The sequence below is a fragment of the Pristis pectinata genome, chromosome 10 (assembly GCF_009764475.1).
Source record: "Pristis pectinata isolate sPriPec2 chromosome 10, sPriPec2.1.pri, whole genome shotgun sequence".
NCBI lineage: Eukaryota > Metazoa > Chordata > Chondrichthyes > Rhinopristiformes > Pristidae > Pristis > Pristis pectinata.
In genome coordinates, this window is record NC_067414.1 from 97,863,585 (window position 1) to 97,885,058 (window position 21,474).

General features: G+C 40.6%; 1 protein-coding gene across 3 annotated transcripts in view; it reads left to right on the forward strand.

Moving 5' to 3' along the window:
• LOC127575480 (cullin-9) overlaps positions 1 to 21,474 on the forward strand; it is a 163,884-nt gene that overhangs the window by 70,704 nt on the left and 71,706 nt on the right. For 2 of the 3 annotated variants that reach the window (XM_052025410.1, XM_052025411.1), the window contains 9 exons: positions 2,532 to 2,722; positions 4,166 to 4,559; positions 5,096 to 5,496; positions 11,760 to 11,950; positions 12,536 to 12,759; positions 13,777 to 14,014; positions 15,551 to 15,656; positions 17,398 to 17,625; positions 18,694 to 18,823. In XM_052025410.1, coding sequence (XP_051881370.1) covers positions 2,532 to 2,722; positions 4,166 to 4,559; positions 5,096 to 5,496; positions 11,760 to 11,950; positions 12,536 to 12,759; positions 13,777 to 14,014; positions 15,551 to 15,656; positions 17,398 to 17,625; positions 18,694 to 18,823 — 2,103 coding nt within the window. The remainder of the gene's footprint in view (positions 1 to 2,531; positions 2,723 to 4,165; positions 4,560 to 5,095; positions 5,497 to 11,759; positions 11,951 to 12,535; positions 12,760 to 13,776; positions 14,015 to 15,550; positions 15,657 to 17,397; positions 17,626 to 18,693; positions 18,824 to 21,474) is intronic. The other variant, XM_052025412.1, reaches the window with a different exon arrangement.

Below are 21,474 nucleotides of genomic sequence, written 5' to 3' on the forward strand. Positions count from 1 at the left end.
CAAAAGTTTGGGCACCCTGCATGGTCAGTACTTAGTAACACCCCCTTTGGCAAGTATCACAGCTTGTAAACGCTTTCTGCAGTCAGCTAAGAGTCTTTTAGTTCTTGTTTGGCGGATTTTCACCCATTCTTCCTTGGAAAAGTCTTCTAGTTTTGTGAGATTCTTGGGCCGTCTTGCATGCACTGTTCTTTTGAGGTCTATCCATTGATTTTGGTTGATGTTTAGGTCGGGGGACTGTGAGGGTCATGGCAAAACCTTCAGCTTGTGCCTCTTGAGGTAGTTCATTGTGGATTTTGAGGTGTGTTTAGAATCATTATCCTGTTGTAGAAGCCATCCTCTTTTCATCTTCAGTTTTTTTTACAGACGGTGTGATGTTTGCTTCCAGAATTTGCTGGTATTTAATTGAATTCATTCTTCCCTCTACCAGTGAAATGTTCCCCGCGTCACTGGCTGCAACACAAGCCCAAAGCATGATCGATCCACCCCCGTGCTTAACAGTTGGAGAGGTGTTCTTTTCATGAAATTCTGCACCCTTTTTTCTCCAAACATACCTTTGCTGATTGCCGCCAAAAAGTTCTATTTTAACTTCATCAGTCCACATGACGTGTTTCCAAAATGCATCAGACTTGTTTAGATGTTCCTCTGCAAACTTCTGATGCTGAATTTTGTGGTGAGGATGCAGGGTGCCCAAACTTTTGCTTTGGGCCCTTTTCCTTTTTTGTTACTTTGAAACCGTAAAAGATGGAAATAAAAAAGTAATCTTGCTTAAAATATTAAAGAAATGTGTCATCTTTAACTTTATGCCTTCTGGAAATCAGGTCATCTTTTACTCACTTAGCTATTCACAGTAACAGAAATTTTGACCAGGGGTGCCCAAACTTTTGCATGCCACTGTATGGATTGGTGCCATCAAAATAATTGTGAAAGCTGTCAGTTATTGTATCTTTTAGAGATTACAGCATGGCAACGTTACCCGAGGTTATCCCACTTGATTATTTTGCTTCATTTTCATCGATCTCTTTGCAAACTTGCACACACATTCATCTATTTCCTCCCTTGACTCTATTCTCATTAAACTCCTTCCATACACTTCCATTCCTGGCACTTAAAGCCTTCCTTGTCCAGTCTGCAGCCTTTATGTTTAACCACAGCATCCTTCTCCCAAGGGCACTCAACTGGTGTTCCATCTGGCTGGTTCACTGGTTCCATTGTCATCTATCCAGCAACAGCCAAAGAATCCCAGTAATGGCTTCTCTTATCATACCATTAGCTCTAGTGTCCCCCATGGATCTATCCTTGGCCCTCTCCTAATTTGCAATTACATGTTGCCTCTTAAAGTCATTTAGAAACAAAGCATCCATTTCCACATGTAGGAGGACACACAGCTTTACTTAACCTCTTTTTATTCCCTCCACCAACTCTGTTTTCACTTTATTTGTTGACATGAGTACTGGATGATTAGAAATTTCCTCCAAATGAATATTGGGCGATTGAAACTATTGTATTCAGTCTTATCACAAATCCTGTCCTCTCACCACTCACCCTGGCAACAGCTTAAAGCCAAATCAGTCTATTCACAGCTGACTTGTAATTGGCCCCAGACTGACTTCTGGAACTTGAATTTATGCTATTTATAAAACTGCCTATTTCTGCTTTTATCATAGTACACATCAGCCCTTGCTTTGTGTCTTTGGCTGAAATTTCTGTCTATGGCTTAGTCAATTCAGGCCAAGACTATTCCTAGCTACCTGTTTTCATTCTAATTTGTGAACTTGGTGCTAATTAGGACATGGATGAGCAAATCTTATTCAGCATCATTAATGTGCGCAAGGGCCTATACTGGCTGTCACCTTGTTTTCTAATTCCTCCGTTGTTGTGTCTCTCCCTTCCTCTGTAATCTCCAGCTCTATAGCACATCAATATCTGTGGTCTGAAATTCTGGACTCTGATTATCTGTAAATTTAATTGTTCCATCAATGACAGTTTGACCTTCAACTACCAAATCTAAAGCTCCAGAATTCTCTTTTTAAACCTTTAAGATGATTCTGCAAACCTAAGTCTTTGAACACATTTTTGCAATAATATTCTCTTACATGATGCACTGTCTTTTTTTTATTGCTTTTTGAAGCAATTTGGGATGTTATTGGTACTTCAAAGGCACTATGTAAATTACATTGAGTTCCACTGGTGTTCCATTGAGTTTTCTTATAACCTATTCTTGAGCTCTGTGAAACTTTGGGTAACACATTCTGCCTATCTAGCAATTTATCAGGTCTTTTTTTGTGCATTCCTCAGCATCTGAACTTTCTGTGTAGTGAACAGTTTTCTTTGAATCATTGCAGGTAATTTACTCATATTAGAACATAGAACATGATCTGAAAAGAACTGCCACAATCCCTAAGGGATTTTTTAAAGTAAATAATCCTCATACTTGTGATTCTTGAGTCATACTTGTCATATTTGAGATGTGATTCATTCATTTTCTTCCAAGATGAGAGCATATCACATGACATGTTTTGTTTTGTTTTCAGTTGCTCAGACATTTTTCCATAAGCCACCTGGTGGGTTATACTCTCTGCCCTATCTGTCAGAGAGCATTCCTGAGGATTCCTCTATTCTCAGACGCTCAGAATGGTGGGAGGTGCTTTTCTTCATCAAGAAATTGGAACCAAAACAGCAGCAGGAGGCTGTTGAGATCATCAGACAGCATCTGGAAGATGAGGTTAGTGAGCAGGAAGATTGTGCTACTGGGGTTTGATTGTATCTATGCATGAACATATCATATCAATTCTGCTGCAGTGTACCACTTCTCCCTGGTATAATGAGGCAACCTGATCTTTACTTTCTTTTACAATATTTTGTATTAATTCCAGATAGGAAATACAAAGTACATGAAACAAAAGAAAAGACAAAATGTTACAAAATACATTGTATTGAATCACACTTGAAATCACAATACCTCATATTGATGAACAGAAATGATAACTAATTAGTATTAATAAATTGGAATAATTTTATTATACAAAAAAATCTAAACCTACTACCAAGACCGAAGCTGTTTGGTTAAAAAAAATGAAAAAAAAAGCCCTAAAGACATAATAGGATCTTTACAAGGATGTGCAAAGGTCACTTTGACTATCAAAGCATTCCTCCTCCCAAAAGGTAAATCCCAAACAGACCCAGTCAAGGGGCATTTATATTTTATGATCAGGGGAAATAAAATTTCTAGGAGGATGAGCAAGTTGGGCAGGTGGGCTCACTCATCAGAAATTACTGTTAGCCATCTTTGTGATCTCTTGTGCCTGATCTTTTCTGTTATGGCAGTTGTCTGCCGTCCCAAATGGCATCTTATTTTGTGTGTTTATGGTCATCCTGATTTTATTTATTTTCACTTTAATGGGTTCCTCTGGTCTTATTTTCTTGAATTAATATGAATTAATCTTGATTTGACCATATTATTTATTATTTTATAACTAGGTGGTCAGATTTTTTTATCTGGACTATGGAGCTTGAGCTCTATCCCTCTTCTGTGAACCACTGACAGATTTCATGTTTTTTGGGTGGATTTTGGTTCGCTCTGTTTCTCTTTTCTCAGAAACTGCCTGGCTTGCTAAATGTTTCCAGCATTTTCTGTTTTTATTTCAGATTTCCTACATTGTCAGTTTTTTATTTTCAGGCTATGGTGATCAACTTAGTTTTATGGCTCTTTGTTTCTTCTCTTGCTCTACCTTGCACTTCACCATAATTTTCTGCCCCTGATTCTTTTGTAAATTAGCTTTTACAGAATATTTAGCTGAGCCTAATCCTTTAATACAGAAGGTTGGCAGCACGGTAATGTTCAGAAGTGGGGTCATGGTCAACTTTCAGTTCTCCCTGACTTCCCCTTTTTCTCACTATCCAGTTTCTTAAAAAAAATAAAATGAGTGCATCTGCAGCCAGTTGTTGTGTGATCTCTAGTTGTGATCAGAATGGCTCTCTGGCTCAGTGCCAAACTACAGATATTGCTCAAAGTGCTGGAATAAAGAACAATATTTTAATTTAAATGGTTAAAATGGTGATGAGATGGTATACAATGATAGGAACTATAAGTGAATCTTATCATAAAATGGTAATGTCTCTCAACAAATGCTAATAATTTTGACAAGCCCATTTGATTTCTTTGCAGATTTCAGTAATGGATGAGAGTGTGTTGATTCAATTGACTGTACCAGTGGAACTAGCACAGAAGCTGCTTCATTTCTTGAATCCATTTTGCCCGACGGCATATCGGAATGACCTGGAGAGCTCCCATGTTTATACCAAACATTACTTGAAGAGGAAAATGCTGGATCAGGACCAGCTCTCTAGTGCACTAACAAGCATCGAATATGGCTCCCAACCTGCCATGGGCTCGTCCTCTGGATTATCCGCCTCTCAGTCAAAGAAGGCAAAGAAAGAAGTACCTCCAGTCCTGGTAAACACTGCACCCACTTCAAGCAGAACCAATGCTGGGCAGCAGGCAGAGATGGGCAGAATGGAAGAACTGGAATTACCAGATGATCTTGATGAGAAGCTTAAAGGTGAGAGTATCTACTGCAGATGGAGGGTCAATATCAGGTCTTTTTCTCAATCGCAGCAATGGCTGGCATAGTCTACTGGACTCAAACAGCTGGAACTGTGGTCTTTTGATTCAACATATTCTTCATCTAAAAAGTGAGCAGCAAGTTGTGACGGGCTATTGATTAAAACTCAAATTCAATCAGGTGGTGAACCACAGAGTGGCAGGCTATTGATTCATGATATGTCGCTCAGGCGGTGAACCGCAGAGAGCGATGGGCTGTTGGTTCAAGCTTGCGATTCATCATTCAGGCAGTGAAATGCAGAGAGTGGGATTGGACACAAATGCAGGCCAGAGCAGATAACACTGTTTCCCTTAAAGGATAATTGAGGTTTTGTGATATTTTGGTAGTTTTCAATGTTATTAATGTTCTATTCTTGGGCTAGAACCTCTCTTGTTGCTGGTTCACTACCATTACTGTTAATTAAACTTAGTTTGATTTAGTGTCTAGATGGAATCTACTCTGGACTGTGAACTAAAACATTTTTGTTTCATCAGTGTTCAACTGCCCCAAGGTGACTGGACGCAAGACAAATTTGGAGAAAATGGGGGAGGTTGTGGACATCATGAAGAAATCAAGTTGTGATATAAGTTTGCAAGTAGCAGGTTTTAAGTTCATTACTAAAATGTTGGAGGAGGATGGTTCACGGGAGAAGCTACCTCTTAAAGTGGATTCCAGCCTAAACCAAAGGGATAAGCTGATCAAAGTACTGGTAGAAGAACTAACCAATCTGTCCAAGGAGAAGCCTCTGGTTGTCACATGCTTGCGGCTACTGTACATTCTGATGCAACGATATGACTGGAGAGCACTGTTTGCGACAGAGGGGGGAATCAAGAGTATACTGTCCTGCATGCAAGAACACAAGAATTCTGCACTCATCCAGCAGGCTGCTCTGGCAGTAAGTTTAAACACTTAATTCAGGATTTTGTTCATTTTCCCTTTCTGCTCCTGATGGACACTGACCCCTGTACATCCTTATCTAGGGACATAGGATTGATTCTAAATATAATATTAGAAGGGTCTACTGATGAAGCTATAGTTTTCTCTCCCAGCCTATGTACCAATTTTATCAGAGTTACTGTTTTGGGTTAGCGGTCTATCCTCCATAAATTTAATAGTCTACCCATGAACCAGCTAAAAATACTGTATGCATTCAAAGCACATACTGTACTTTCCCCAATAATTATAGTCTCTTAAATTTAGAAAACTTGTACATACCTAACGAAATGCTCCAAATCTACAAACGGATGATTACTGTTCTTTACCGGTTCACTTATTGCACTGTTGATTTACTGTTACTGGTATCTGAAACTGTTAGATAATCTCTTTAGGGTGGAACTAAAGTTTCTATTTGACCTGTGCATTAGCACTGGAGGGGTTAGGTAGAGTGCCAGGAGTTCCACTCATTAAGATCATGACTGATCTTCTACCTCAGTGCCATTTTCCAGTACTATCCCCATAATCCTTGATTCCCCAAATGTCCAGACCAAGTTAGTAATGACAATGCTCTTAGAACAAATTTTTTTTGTTGCCATCATTTTTCTAGGAGGAAAACTCGAGGTATGTATGATCCACAGATAATTTCAAAAGATATGCCATTTTCTGGTGTTCTGTCTGAATGTAACAGAAAATTAACTGATAGTATTAGTAGTTCAAAACAAAATGCATGAATCTTCATCTGAAATATGGAATATAAATGCACCTCTGAATTGTTTTCCTCCATCCTGAACCGTGGCTTCCCCCCTACCATTGTCAACAAAGGCCTTGACTGCATCTCATCCATTTCCCACTCTTTTGCATTCACCCCCTCTCATCTGGTTGAGAACAAGGGTAGAACGTCCTTGGTCCTCACTTTCATTCTACCAGCCCCTGCATTCAACAGATCATTCTCTGCAATTTCCACCACTTTCAATGAGATTCCACCACCAGACGCATTTTCCCCTATCCTCCCCTTTAAGCATTTTGCAGGGACCATTCCCTTTGCAACTCCCTGGTCCATTCTTCCGTTCCCACCAACCACACCCTCTTTCTTACAGCACTTTCCTTAGCAACTGCAGGCGATGCAACGCATGCCCTTTCACCTTTTCCCTTCCCACCATACGGGGGTATGAACAGTCTTTCCAGGTGAAGCAGCAATCCATTCGCACTTCCAATCTATTGTGCTGAATTTGGTGTTCACATCGTGGTCTCCTCTACATTGGAGGAACCAAATGTGGACTAGGTGACCATTTTGCGGAGCACCTGCAATTCAGTCTGCAAGGGTGACCTTGAGTTTCCCGTTGCCTGCCACTTTAATACTCTTATTTCACTCCCACCCTGACCTATTGCTCTGTGGCCCCCCTGTACTGTTACAATGAGGCTCAATGGAAGCTTGAGGAATAGAATCTCATCTTCCATCTGGGATGTTGCAGTCTTCTGGACTTGATATTGAATTCTACAACTTCAAGTAACTTGATTTCTCTGTCTGTATGTGTAATATTGGCTCAGCTTATTTGTTTTTTTTCTTTTTATTTTTTTTCTGTCTGGGAGTGGAGGACAGCCTGACCTGTTGAGCATCTCTTCCTGCGCTGCATTTTGCAACTCCTTCATTTATTTATCTCTGTTCTTTTGTTAATGTTCTGCTTCCATTCACTCATGACTAGATAATATTGTTTACAGCTTATTCTCATGGTCACTCTGGTTTTATATTGCCTCCCACCCTCCCTGCAGCTAAATGAGTTTCTTTTCTCTTCTTCCCAGTTCTGATGAAGGATTTTCTACCTGGAACGTTTCTCTTCCCACAGGTGCAGGCTGCTGAGTGTTTGCAGCGTTTTCTGTTTTAATTGTAGATTTCTGTCATTGGCAGTTTTTCTGATTTGCTTAAGTCTTTAAATGTGGCAAGGCACTTTGAGAGGGTTGTTCATAAAGCATGCGAGATCCTGAGCTTCATCACTAGAGGCATGGAGCAAAAGCAAGAGATTATGTTGAAACCTAATCGAACATTGAGAACAAAAGAGACTGCAGAAGGTAGAATCTGGAACTAAAAAACAAATGCTGGAAGAACTCAGCAGGTCCTTCAGCATCTGTGGAGCTAAAAGGTGGAAGTCGACATTTCAGGTCAAGACCCTGCTTCAGTCCTGATGAACCTCTAATAAAACATAGGTTAAATCACAACTGGAGAATTGTGTCTGTTTCTGGTTACCACCTTTTAAGAAAGACATGATTCAATAGAATGGTTTCATGGATGAGAGATGTATGCTCTAAGTTTTGGTTTGGGTGTTTCTCCTTTGAGCAAAGGTGGTTAAGAGAAGATTTGATAGATGTGTATTAGCTTATGACTCTCGCAGATGGTTCAAGGATCAAGGGAATTCCAGATTCAAAGTGATGGCAAAAGCTATCATGTGGTGTGAAGATACAGAGTTGTTACAATCTGGAACTCACTGGTGGGAGAACCAGGATCAATCAGGGTTTGCAACGGGATTTAGGATAGGCACTGAATGGAAAGTAATTAGCAGGGCTGGGGGAGAGGGGACCAATTTGAGATTGAGGAGAGAGGTAGCATGGACTCAGTGGACCAAATGGTTGTTCTGAGCTGTTATATTTCTATGTTTCATGCAAACTACTGGAAATGTAGGGCTAATTTAATATCTTCTTCAGAGCTTATCCCCTTGACAGCTACTGATTTTTGCCACTTGTACTTTATTTCAGATTTTTACTGGCTTAGTGATAGTTGGCTTCATTGTAATGGATGAGGTCTCAGGGTTCAGAACCTGTGGGCAAATTTCATATCGGTATTTGCACTCTCAGATGACATTTTCCAATGTTTGAATTGATTTTGTCTGCCACATAAGTAGCCCCTGGGAATTGCATATTTATCACTGACAGAAAAGGAAGCCATTTGATCCATTGAATCAATGCCAGCTTCAAATAGAGCAATCCCATCAGTCCAATTCTGCCTTATCTTATTGCCATGCAATTTATTCTCTCACACAGAATACATTACAACACAGGAACAGGCCTTTCGGCCCACGATGTCTGTGCCAACCGTGATGCCAAATTAAACTGCACAATTCTGGTCATCCAGTTATAATTGTGTACATTTCTGGAAGGATGTCATTAAGCTGGAAAGGGTGCAGGAAGGATTCATTAGGCTGTGGCAGAGACTGAAAGGCTTCAGTTATAAGGAGAGGCAGGTAGGCTGGGAATTTTTTCTCTGGAGCATAGGAAGCTGAGGGGTGACCTTAAAGACGTACTGTATATAAAATCATGAGGGGCATAGAGAAGGTGGATGGTCACAGTTTTTTCTACAGGGTAGTGGAGTCTAAAACTAGGGGACATGGATTTAAGGTGAGAGGGGAAAGATTTAAAAGGGACCTTAGGGGAGACATTTTCACACAGAGGGTGATGGGTATATGGAATGAGCTGAATGTAGAAGTGGGTACAGTTACAATATTTAAAAGAAATTTAGACAGGTACATGGATAGAAAAGATTTAGAGCGATAAGGGCCAAATGCAGGTGAACAGAACTAGCTTGGATATACCTCTTGGTCGGCATGGACCAGTTGGGCCAAAGGGCCTGTTTCTGTGCTATGACTCTAATCCTATCTGCCTGCTCATGATTCATATCCTTTCAACCATCACTGTTGTATCTGCTTCCACTGCCTCCCCAGCAGTGTGTTCCAGGTACCTACCATTTGGTGTAAAACAAAAGTTTGCCTCGCTCATTTCCTTCAAACTTTTCCCTCCCTCATCTTAAAGCAATGTCCTCTAGTATTTGACATTTATACCCTGGGAAAAAGACTCTGACTATCTACCATATCTATGCCTCTCATAATTTTATAAACTTCAGATCTCCCTTCAGCCTCCGATGCTCCAGAGAAAACAATCCAAATTCATCCAACTTCTCCTTATAGCTAATACTTTCTAATGCAGGTACCATCCTTGTCAACCTCTGTTGCACCCTCTCCAAAGTTTCCACATCCTTCCTTTTGTGTGGTGATCAGAACTACACACAATACTCCAAACTTAGCCTAACCAAAGTTTTATATGGCTGCAATGTGATTTACCAACTTTTATACTCAATGCCCCGACCATTGAAGGCAAGCATGCCATACGCCTCCTTTACCACCCTATCCACTTGTATTTGCACTTTCAGGGAGCTATGGACTTGAACCCCAAGATCCCTCTTTCCATCAATGATCCTAATGGTCCTGCCAATTAGTGTATACTTTCCTCCTGCATTTGACCTCACACTTGTCTGGATTAAACTCCATTTGCCGCTGCCAGATTTCCAACTGATCTATATCCTCTGCATCCTTTGACAACCTTCCTCACTATCCACAATTCTGCCAATTTTTGTGCCATCTGCAAATTTACTGAACAGCCCACCTGTCCAGGATTGATCCCAGCAGAACACCACTGGTCACAGACCTCCAGTCAGAATAACACTGTTCTACTATTACCCTCTGTCTTCTATAGTCAAGCCAATTTTGAATCCAGTCTACCAAGTCACTGTGGATCCCATGTGCCTTAATCTTCTGGATCAGCCTACCCATGAGGAACCTTGTTGAATGATTTACTAAAGACCATGTAGACAACATCCACAGCCCTACCTTCATCAGTGATCTTTGCCACCACCTCAAAAAAAACACTATCAGGTTTGTAAAACATGATCTCCCCCACACAAAGCCATGCTGACCTTCCTAATAAATCCATGTTTTTCCAAGTGTGAGTAAATCCTATCCCCAAGAATTCTCTCCAGTAATTTCCCTACCACTTGATATAGAGCTCACTGGCCTATAATTTGCTGGATTACTCCTATTGCCCTTCTTAAATAAAGGAACAACATTGGTTATTCTCTAGTCCTTTGGGACCTTACCTGTGGCTAAAAAGGATACAAAGATCTCTGTCAAGGCCCCAGCAATCTCCCCTCTTGCCTCCCTCAATAACCTAGGATAGATCCCTTCAGGCCCTGGGACTTAACCACCTTAATGTTCTTCAAGAGACCCAACACCACCGTCACCTTGATATCAACATGCCCTAGAATATCAACATCCTGATTTCATTATCCTTGATGTCTTTCTCCCTTGTGAATACCAATGCAAAATTACTCATTTAGTGCCTCTCCCAGTTCCTCTGGCTCCAGGAATAAATTCTCTCCTTTGTCCTTGAGTGGTCACACTTTCCCTAGTTTACCCTCTTGTCTTTAACGTATGTGTGAAATGCTTTGGGATTTTCCTTAATCCTACTTGCCAAGGACATTTCATGGTCCCTTTTAGCCCTCTTGACCCCACTTGCTTCCTTTATATTCCTCAAAGGTCCTGTCTGCTTTCAGCTTCCTAAACCTTACTCATGCCTCCTTTTCCTTTTTGACTAAATTTACAACAGCTCTTGTCATCTGAGCCACAGCTTGCCACCCTTATCTTTCTTCCTCACAGGAACATGTACACCAGATTTCCTGTTTAATTATCTTGCCTACACCTGGGAGCAATTTACAATAGCCAATAAACCTACCAGCACAGTTTTTGAATGTAGGATGGAAATGGAGCATTTGGGGAAAAAATACCTATGGAGTCACTGGGAGAATGTACAAGGATCAGACCTGAGGCTCTGGAGTTGAGGCAGCATTGCTAACTCCTATGCCACCATGCCTCACTCAGCAAGGATAACTGATACGTACAGAGTTCATGTGACAGCTGTGACTTTGCTAGTACCAAATCAGGAGTACATGGGTTGAAGTCCAGTGACATAAGCGCATTTTCTTGAATAAGTCTAGTCTGCAATGTGGTACTGAGAGAGGTGTCATATTTCAGATGTGCTTCTAAACTAAGGCCTTATCTCCCCCTCAGGTGGACATGGGGAGTTCGACTGATGTTTTGGCCAATATTTACTTAAAGTTACATCATGAAACTGGATTATTTGGTCTTTATATCATTTGATATTTATTGAGACCTTAGTTGGGCTCAAATTGGTTTAGCATGTTTCCTAAGTAACAACATTGTCTACTCTTGCATTGTTCTTTACTGACTGGAAAGCATTTTGCACATCTTGAGGAGGTGAAAAGGGTCTCTGGAAGTTCTTTTTCTTTTCTTTTAAAGCTGGTGAAAGTATATTTTATTGGTTTTATTTATTTGATACGGTGCTTAATAAAAGTAGTCATAAAGCTCATGTTTATCTCCACAGACTCTGAAGATCCTGACTGGAGCCAGCAAATATGACATGCGCACAAAGAGTGTTCGGCCTCACCTTGCTGACTCTGATGCTCAGATCATCCTTGAGATCTTTGCTAGCATTGGCTCAGCTTCTACCCAGGATTCCCAAGGCCTGCTCAGTGTTATTCCTGCAGCTGTAGCGAAAATGATGAACACCTCTGGGTAAAGAGAGCTTCTCCAAATCTGCTTGTTCCTGTGCTTTCTATCTCTCTCCATCACACTGATGTTCAGATTTAATCCTTTGCTACTCATGACTCTAAGCTGTAAATGTCACTGCTTTACATTAGATGTGGGCTGTATTTTATCTCCATTTTCTCAAGTCCTTCGCTGCTCATGAATGTTATTTCATGGATGCTGGGCATCCTTTGGTTTCCTTGTGTACCACCTAACTGGGTTTTCTGTAATTATTTGGGCTATTCTAGTGTGGAAGGACATATAGATGAACCAATTTCTTTCCCTGAACATTATCTATGCACATGTTTTCTCACGGAAGTTATTGGATAACGTTTGGAACGAGAACATGTAGGGGTTTTCGTCTAACTTTCCTCCTTATCAAGACTTGTAATGCCTGACTGAGATCAGCAAGCTCAGTGATAACCAGTGATTGAATTAGGACCTTTGGTCTATAAGTTTTGACTCAAAGAGGCAGTAGAAGTGACATTTTGTGTTGGGAGGGGGAATCATTAATATTTGTGAATGCAAATTTTTTCAACCATATTTTACCCTTATTCTGATTCTTCTCTCCAGATGTTCCTCTGCAGTGCAGGATGGCTTGCTTATTGTTATCATGCTGGTTTCTAATCACAAAAGCCTTGCGGAGTTGTTGGTGTCTTGTGATATTTGCCCAATTCTTTATAGCTGCATTGGAAATGGGAGCAGCTCCACTGGCAGCCATCAGCAGATGCTGGCTATCATGGCCCTCAGTAATATCTCTTTGAACCATAAGCTTTCGACTGGAATTGAGAATAAAGGTAATGAGTGGTACTTTTAAGATACTGTTAAACTCAGAATAATTAAATGTTGTATTATATTTCTTGTCCATCTTTCTTTCCAGGATCACAACTCCATTTATAGAATGCTACTTTTACTATTGAGTATTCATGTGATCTTTCTTCATTGGGTTGGCACCTCATTGTTAGTTGTGTGGTGCTGATCCTGCTATGCTGATTTCTATTCCTTATTGAATCAGGATTATCTGAGTTGATTGGAATGGTAGAGTGAGGGATGTTTTTGGACAGGATAAGAACTGACTGACCTTTTATCTTGAGACCATTCCCCAATTCTAGACTCTCCATTCAGAGGAAACAGCCTGTCAGCATTTATCCTGTCAGTCCTGCTCATGATCTTGTCTGTATGAATGAGAGCACTTCTCTCCTAAACTCCAAATCTAGTCACGGTAATAGAGATCAACAAACTTCCTGGTTCCCCTTTACCTGTGCTATTATTCAGTCATCCCTTGCACACATTGGACTGCCTGAGCTTTAAGTCAGTCAGTTTAGTATTCCCATCCTTGACTAAAGATTCCGGCTGATCGTGCATCTAGGAAGTTTTTTTTTAATATAAAGTTATTGGAACAAATTTACATATCTTAAGTTGCTGAGGAAAGTTATTTACCTGTCATCTAAGGTATTGAGTTGCTTTTCCTGTTGGTGTATTTTCTTAACTGTTTAACTGATGCTCAAAGTATGCATTTTAGACTTGAAGATGCCAACTATTGTTGACCACATTAGAGATTTATTTGTGTCAACGTTTCTGAGAAAATATTATTTCCAACATGGAATTTATCTGAAAGGTTTTCATTAAGATTTTGGTGTAATACCCCTCCTGCTCAGTGATTGTCTAATGGGGGAAGAAGCTAAAATGAAATAACCATCCTTGATCCATGTTTTAATTACAGACCCAAAATACTTAGTATTCAGTGGTTTAAATTCTCTGCAGGAATGACGTATGGTCTACTTGACTAATCCTGAAATGTTTTAATGTTTCAGAATCAAAAGAAGCCTTAAACTTGAAGGATGCCGAGCTGAAGATGCTGCTCGTGAGCTTAAAAGAGCAGAGTGGCACCAAAGAGATCATTCTCTCATTGGAGCGCTGGATTTGCGATGAGACAACTGGCCTGGAATCTCAGATTGCCGACATCATGAAGGATAAAGAAGCCTTCCAGTCACTAGTACAAGGGTTGGATCATTTCCGTTCTGAAAAGGCTGTGCAGCAGGCTATCACTAGGTATGTCATTTGGTTAGTTGTGTTGTGTCCAAATACACATTACAGCTCTCTCTAGTGGCAGACCAAGATGTCCTTTCTCCAACCCAGATGATGCATTGGTTCCTCTTGCTCTGCCCTGTACATTTCCCATACCAATAATCTACTTAGCTTTCGAATTGCTAAATCTAGGTTTTTAGTCGCCAAGAACCTGGCTGATATTTCCCGCTCATATTTCATATGGAGACTGAGATGGTCATCTCTATTCCCTGAGCAGCATTTCATATGTGAAAGAAGACTATGCTCTCCAACAGCTCAGATTCCTCTTTGAAGGCCTCTCTCTTGGAGTATTATGTGCAGTATTAGACCAATATGAGGATGTGATTGTGCTGGAGAGCATGCAGGGGAGATTCACCAAGATGTTGCTGGACTGGGGAGCTTTAGCTTTGGGAGATACTGGGTTGGCTTTGTTTTCCTTGGAGCAAAGGAAGCCGAAGAGTGACCTGATGGAGGTATATAACATTTTAAGAGATGAGGTGGGTAGTCAGAATCTTTTCTCATGGGATGGTTATCAAACACAAAGAGCATAGATTTAAGGTGAGAGGAAGGACTTTCGAAGGGGATGTGGGGGGAAGGTTTTTATTTACTTGTAGAGTCACTGATAATCTGGAAGGCACTACCAGAGGTGGTGGTGGAATCGGATACAATCACTATGTTTAGACAGGGACTTGAATAGGCAAGGCATAGGAGGATACAGACCTTATGCTGGCAAATAGCATAAGTGTAGATCGGCAAAAAGGTCGGCTTGGGCTGAAGGGCCTGTATCTGTGAGGTATGACTGGCCTTACCTGTCTGTATCCTGGGGATTGTTCTGATAAATCAGAGGAGCCAGCCCATTTTCTTTTATTCGCAGTGGAGTGTGTGAGATGTGAATACCCTGATAACTGCCATTTTGGTCTGAAATACAGCAAATGACAGGCAGCTAGGGCATGGTAATGGGCAGCAGTCAAAAGAGAATATGGAGTAAATGAGCTGTATGATGCTCGTAGTGCACCCTGGAGACCCTGTCCTCTGAAATTCACAAGGGATTGGAGTTTCCTGAGCCCTGTCAGAGTGCACTGATGCTTTAAGTTTGATTTTTATTTGTTGCTCATTTATCTATTTGTTGAGTCTATTATGTGTAGTCCAGTAGATGGCAGCAGTCTCCTAGTATATCACTTGTGCAAGCTCATTGCCAGCATCCATAAGCGTGGCAGCCACTGCAAAATGATCATGAATAAGGGTACTGTCAGCAGACCCATTGCCTGGTCAACATCCCTTTCTGTATTGGCAATGATGGGATAAATTGCAACTCAGTGATCAGCTCAGTGTCATTGGGAAATGAGTTTGAAATTGTCTGGTCTTTGTGACTTCCTACCACATTTTATTGGATTTGCCACATAACCATTGGAGGAAGGTAAAAAAAACAGCCTTTGATTCAAAGTTGAGGTCAAAGACTAAACAATGTAGTGACTAGTAATCTAAATGCTGTCTATTTCTGATGGCCTTGTTTTTTTTTAGAATTCTGAGCAAGTTTTTGGATAATTATCTGGAAGACCTGTTGCCCTGGCATGAAAGTATTGAACCGTGTTTGTTGTCCATGACTGCCTACAGTAATGACCGAGAGGTATGATGCCTAGGTTGCTAGTTTATTTTGTTATTAATGCTGTTGTTGTCAGAAAGCATTGTTCTTCCTAAGGCATAATACTGTAAACTGTCCACCTCCTTTATCCACACCTTCAGTTCGCTGAGAACAGGATTCCTATGCTATTTCTAAACCATGATGCTTTCCTCTGGGTGTCTGTTAAAGATTGGATTCCTGCCTTTGCATTCTTTCCTTCTCAGTATAAGCTTTTGAAGTTTGGCATCAACTTAACCACTCTTTGATTTGCATCATCTTCTCTCCTTATGATCTTGGCATTTGCTTGCTTTGTGTGTTCATCCTTGACCCAGATTTCTCCAGGAGTTTGTATGTTCTCTGCATGTCTGTGTGGGTTTCCTCCGGGTGCTTCGGTTTCCTCCCACATTCCAAAGATGTACGGGTTAGGAAGTTGTGGGCATGCTATGTTGGTGCCGGAAGCGTGGTGACACATGCAGGCTGCCCCCAGAACACACTACGCAAAGATGTATTTCACTGTGTGTTTCAATGTACAAGTGACTAATGAAGATATCTTAATATTCAGTCAAAGATTACTATCTGTGTAACTAGCAATGCCGTCATTGGTATGGTTTTAACACAAAATTGAATTATTAGTTATGCACTCTAACTAAAGTAATTGAACTGTTGGCTCCATGCTGTTCCTTAGAGATGGCAGCTCTTCCACGATTTTAAATAATTGATACCAGAAAGGAAAGATTTGCCAACCTTTTCGCTGGTGATTTACCAGCTAGAGTAATTCCTGTTTGCTTCTGCCTGTGTATAAACAATTTTAAGATACAAAAACTGGAAATCTGAAATAAAGAAATGAAATTGCTGAGAGTACTTAGGATAGAGAGGAAAAACAGAGTTTAACATTTCAGGTTGATGTCCTTCATAACTGCAAAAAGTTAGAGATAAAATAGTTTTGTGGAGAAAATAGTTTTAAGAAGAGAACAAAAGGAAGTCTGTGATCGAATACAGGGAGGATGATTGAAAGGGGCAATAGTGGAAGGTGAGAGAGAATGGTAATGGGATGAGAGGAAGTATAAATGGGGAGATCCCATGAAGTTTCAAAGCATCAGGTCAAATGTGTTAGCTCCTCATGGGTTGGAAGAAGAATCGAAAGTCACAAGGGCAACCTTCCAGTGTGAGCCAGCTTCTCCCATTATGCCCTGAATGTGCCAAATTTTACTTTCACTGTGATAGCAGACACTCTACATTGTTTGAACTGTACAGTGAAGACTATTAGCTCTTTCCTCTAGGAGAAACAGCACTGCTTAGCCCCAGTCTTTCCTCATCACTTAAATTGGCTATGTTGCCTTGCCTTTTTCAGGCCTTCTGGTCTTAATAAAAGGCTTCCAAACTGGTGTCTCTTCTTAATGTTGGCTTTGGTTATCTGACCAAGCTGTTCAAATACCACTCTACATTCAACTGGCAACTGCTGTATACACACCTTTCTACCACAGATCATTTCCTGATACTCACAGTGGAGACTCTGCGGTATTGTTTTTGCCTATCTCGGAAGGGTTTGGGCTGGCATAGCAGTTGGTCCATTGCTGTGCCCTGGCTGAGATTGTTTTAATTCATTGTTTTCCAGGGTAAATTCATAGATTTTCCTTGTCTGTGTAAGTTCATGAGGCAGTTCATGGAGGGACAGGGGGTGCTGTTAATTTGGTTAATATATCTCCCAATTCCAGATGATTGAAGTTTCTATCCTCTTTGCCTTCAGGTGTTGCAGGATTTTATAAGGTTTCTACACAGGCTAGCAACAGTGAACAAAGATTACGCAGTAGTTATGTGTCGGCTTGGGTCAAAGGAAACACTGTCAAAGGCATTGGACAAGCACAGTTCAGCTTTACTGCTGGCTGCAGAACTCCGAGATTTGGTCAGTGACTGTGAAAAATACGCCAGCCTATACAAGAAAATGACCACTAGTATCCTCGCTGGATGTATACAGGTATGTGAGGTGGTTCTCTGTGGCTCCTCTTCCAGCTGTTTTTTTTTGTCATATTATTAAAATACTGATTCTTGCAGTGGAGCACATTTGTGCAGTGATTGGTTGTCCTTCCAGTAGTTGCCTGGGTAAACTTAGGAATATGTATAAAGAATAATTGACCGATGGGTTGAGCCTGAACCTGTCCTGACCTAATGTATAGAGGTCTACAAAATAGATTAGTGGAAAGTCAATTGGCACCAGAGGTGGAGTGCAATATGGATAATTGTTGTATTTTCTTATTTACTTCCCTCAGAGACTCTATTTCCAACTCTGGCTGAACTGAATTCACTGACCCACAATTGAAACACCTTTGGGTGATGTTGCTCAACATTATCCCAGGTGGTGCATTTACCCAATAATCATTCCAGGAGGGGAAAGGTTGATTCAGTGTTTGAACTGAAATGTACTGCTGCCTTGGGAGCTTACCATCTCTCCTGCCCTTTACTTACTCCTTTTATTTCAGTTTTAAATGGAATTCCAGCTAAAGTCCTTGAGGAATTGCATTTATCACAGAAATTTGATCTTGAGTTCTTAATACCTGATGCAGCAGTTGATACGTAGCTGTGGACAAAAAGATGTTGCTATCTGTCCCTAGCTTGGGAATATATGTATAAACAGTTGGTGTTTTTTTTAGTGTCCTGTATGAGAGAAGCGAAAATATACCCAAGCTCTCCATCCCGAATGAGTTGAATTATTTTCTCCCAATCTAAGCAGAGTGGCAATGGTTTTGAATACATTTCTTTCCCACCTCAGCCCATTGTGGCAGAGGTACATTGGAAACTTAGGCCTGATCAAGATGTGCAGAAAAAGGTTTGGTCCACATGCACTGATATATCACAATAGCGTCTTCAGATGTGGGTGGAGACCACTTTCCACCGTCCAACTTGGAACCTAAGATGACAGTTAACTGAGACACATGCCCCATAATCAGTCATGTTTATGATCACCTTTGGAAAGAAACAGCATTGATTAGGATGAATGAGCTTTCCTCTTACTCTACTTTAAACACGTGTATTTTTTTTCTTGCAGATGGTTTTGGGACAAATTGAGGAACATAGACGCAGTCATCAACCAATCAATATTCCTTTCTTTGATGTATTCCTGAGGAACCTCTGTCAAGGTCTGTCCGAGCGGCTCAATGATAACAGACTGAATCACGGCAAGTTTAAATTATGTGTGGAGCTAAAAGAGAGCATCTGTTTTCTACTTTAATTTCTTGCTGGTGAAGATGCCTTAAAAGCAGTATTGCTCTTCTACTTCCCTGACAGAAATATGCAGTTGAAATTCATTTCAGCACGCTTTTAATCTTGGCATTAAATTCTATGGAGCATTACTCCTGAAAGGATGGTTGACACAACAAGTGCTGTCCCACAACAGATTAGTAAGTGGTATTTCATGTAAGTGTTTGTAACCAGTTCCATAAGCTGGTGATAATGTGTTCAAGGTGTGATGTGGGACTACTCACAGAAGCAGCAGGCTATAGATGGAGCCAGACAATACCACAGTCAGTGGATCAGATCAAAGCTCTGCAGTCCCGTCTTATTCAGTTAACTGAGAGTTGGTAGATGAATAAAATGCTAATGAGAAAAGATGCTCTTTCTCAGCAATGAAGGAGCCTAGAAAATCCATAAGGCAAGGCTGAAGCATTTGTCAATCAAATACTGAAAGGTGACCTATCTTGGCCTCCTTCTGAGGCCTCTATGATCATAGAGACCAATGTTTAGCCAAATCTACTCAAATCATGTGACATCAGGTAGTGGGTGATTTCTAGGCAATGACCTTCTCCAGCAAAACGGCTCCTCCCTGGCATTGAATACCCACCTTCCACCATTATCTTTCGGGTTACTGTTGACCAGAAGCTCAGTGGCAACAGCCACACAAAATATTCACCACTACCTCCACGGGGATTGTTAGGGATTGACATTAAAATATAGGCCTTTGCTGCAGCTCAAACAGGCTGTGAATGAATGGATAAAAATCTGAACTAATGTTCTATTGTAGCGGACCACACCTGAAGAATTATTTGGTTTTCTGGTCATATATTTGAAATTGCTTCCAGATGAGTGTCATTCTAGCTATCAGAATTTAAATTATGTGCTGAAATTTAAAGAACTTGCATGTTTTTCCTTTCGGAAAGAGAAAATATGGAGATGACCTGAATTTTATAAAGGAACTAACATAATTCATTTAACCAAATGAGTCCATTTGCAAATGGCATCCTGTACATGGAACAGACATAAAATTAAGAGCAGGAAGAGAAAATGAGTGAAATTCCACACCTAACCAGCTCGTTCTGTGAGAGAAAAGGTTAAAGCACATAGTAAAAGGTGGGATTTTGCACATGTTGTGTTCACTGTTTTTGGATAAACCCTGATTTATGTTTGAATTTTTGAAACCATCTTAATAATAATTAGTGATCTGAACAATTCTTCAAATCTAAAGAAGCAGCTTGTAGGTTCTCATCCTTCACTGATTTGACCCATCCCCCCAATTTGATTCCTCTGTCAAATAACAAGGCTTTACTCTAATATTTATAATCAAGTATAACTATTTAGAGTTGAGCAATATGCCTTGTGAAGGGCAGAAATATCGGTTTGGATTGCACTTCTATAGTCTTCTATTAGAGAAATGTGTGGAGTCCCTTTGTATTTTTATGAAGCTACTGACATAAGTGTTATCAATAGTGTTGCTGTTGCTTTTCAGCTCTTACAAGTGGGCCCAGGAACAAATCTAAGATTACAAATGACAAGTTGACAGGGCTTTACAATTACAGGGTCTGTGTCTAGAGCGTTAAGTTGTAAATAGCTTGGAAGATACACTCATGAATGCAAATAAGATTGAAAGGAATAAGTACAAGAAAACGAGATTAAGGAAGGGAAATGGATGAATAAATTAGATAAATTGGTTTATTATCGTCACATGTACCGAGGTACAGTGAAAAACTTTGTTTTGCATGCCATCCATACTGATCACCTCAACAATGCATTGAGGTAGTACAAGTGTGAACAATAACAGAATGCAGAATAAAGTGTTCCAGTTACAGGGCAAGTGCGGTGCAGGCAGACAATAAGGTGCAAGGTCATAATGAGGTAAATTGTGGGGACAAGAGTCCATCTTATCATATTAGGGAACCATTCAACAGTCTTATAACAGCGGGATAGAAGCTGTCCTTGAGCCTGGTGGTATGTGCTTTCAGGCTTTTGTATCTTCTGCCCGATGGGAGGGAGGAGAAGAGAGAATGTCCGAAGTTTGTGGGGTCTTTAATTATGTTGGCCACTTTACTGAGGCAGTGAGAAGTGTAGACAGAGTCCATGGAGGGGAGGCTGGTTTCCGTGATGTGCTGAGCTGCGTCCACGACTCTCTGCAGTTTCTTGTGGTCTCGGGTGGAGCAGTTGCTGTACCAAGCCGTTATGCATCCGGATAGGATGCTTTCTATAGTGCATTGATAAAAAAAATATGGGCTGAGTGATTCATTTATTATTGTCACATGTACCGAGGTACATAAACCGAGTGATAAACTTTGTTTTGCATGCTATCCATACAGATCATTTCAAAGCCTAAGTACATCGAGGCAGTACCAAGGGAAAAGCAATGACAGTATGCAGAATGGTGTTACAGTTACAAAGAAAGTGCAGTACAGGTAGACAATAAGGTGCAAGGGTAATGATGAGGTAGATTATGAGATCAAGAGTTCCTCTTTATCATACAAGAGGTCTGTTCAACAATCTTATACCAGTGGGGTAGAAGCTGCCCTTGATCCTGGTGATGATGTGTTTTCAAGTTTTTATATCTTCTGCCTGATGAAAGGGG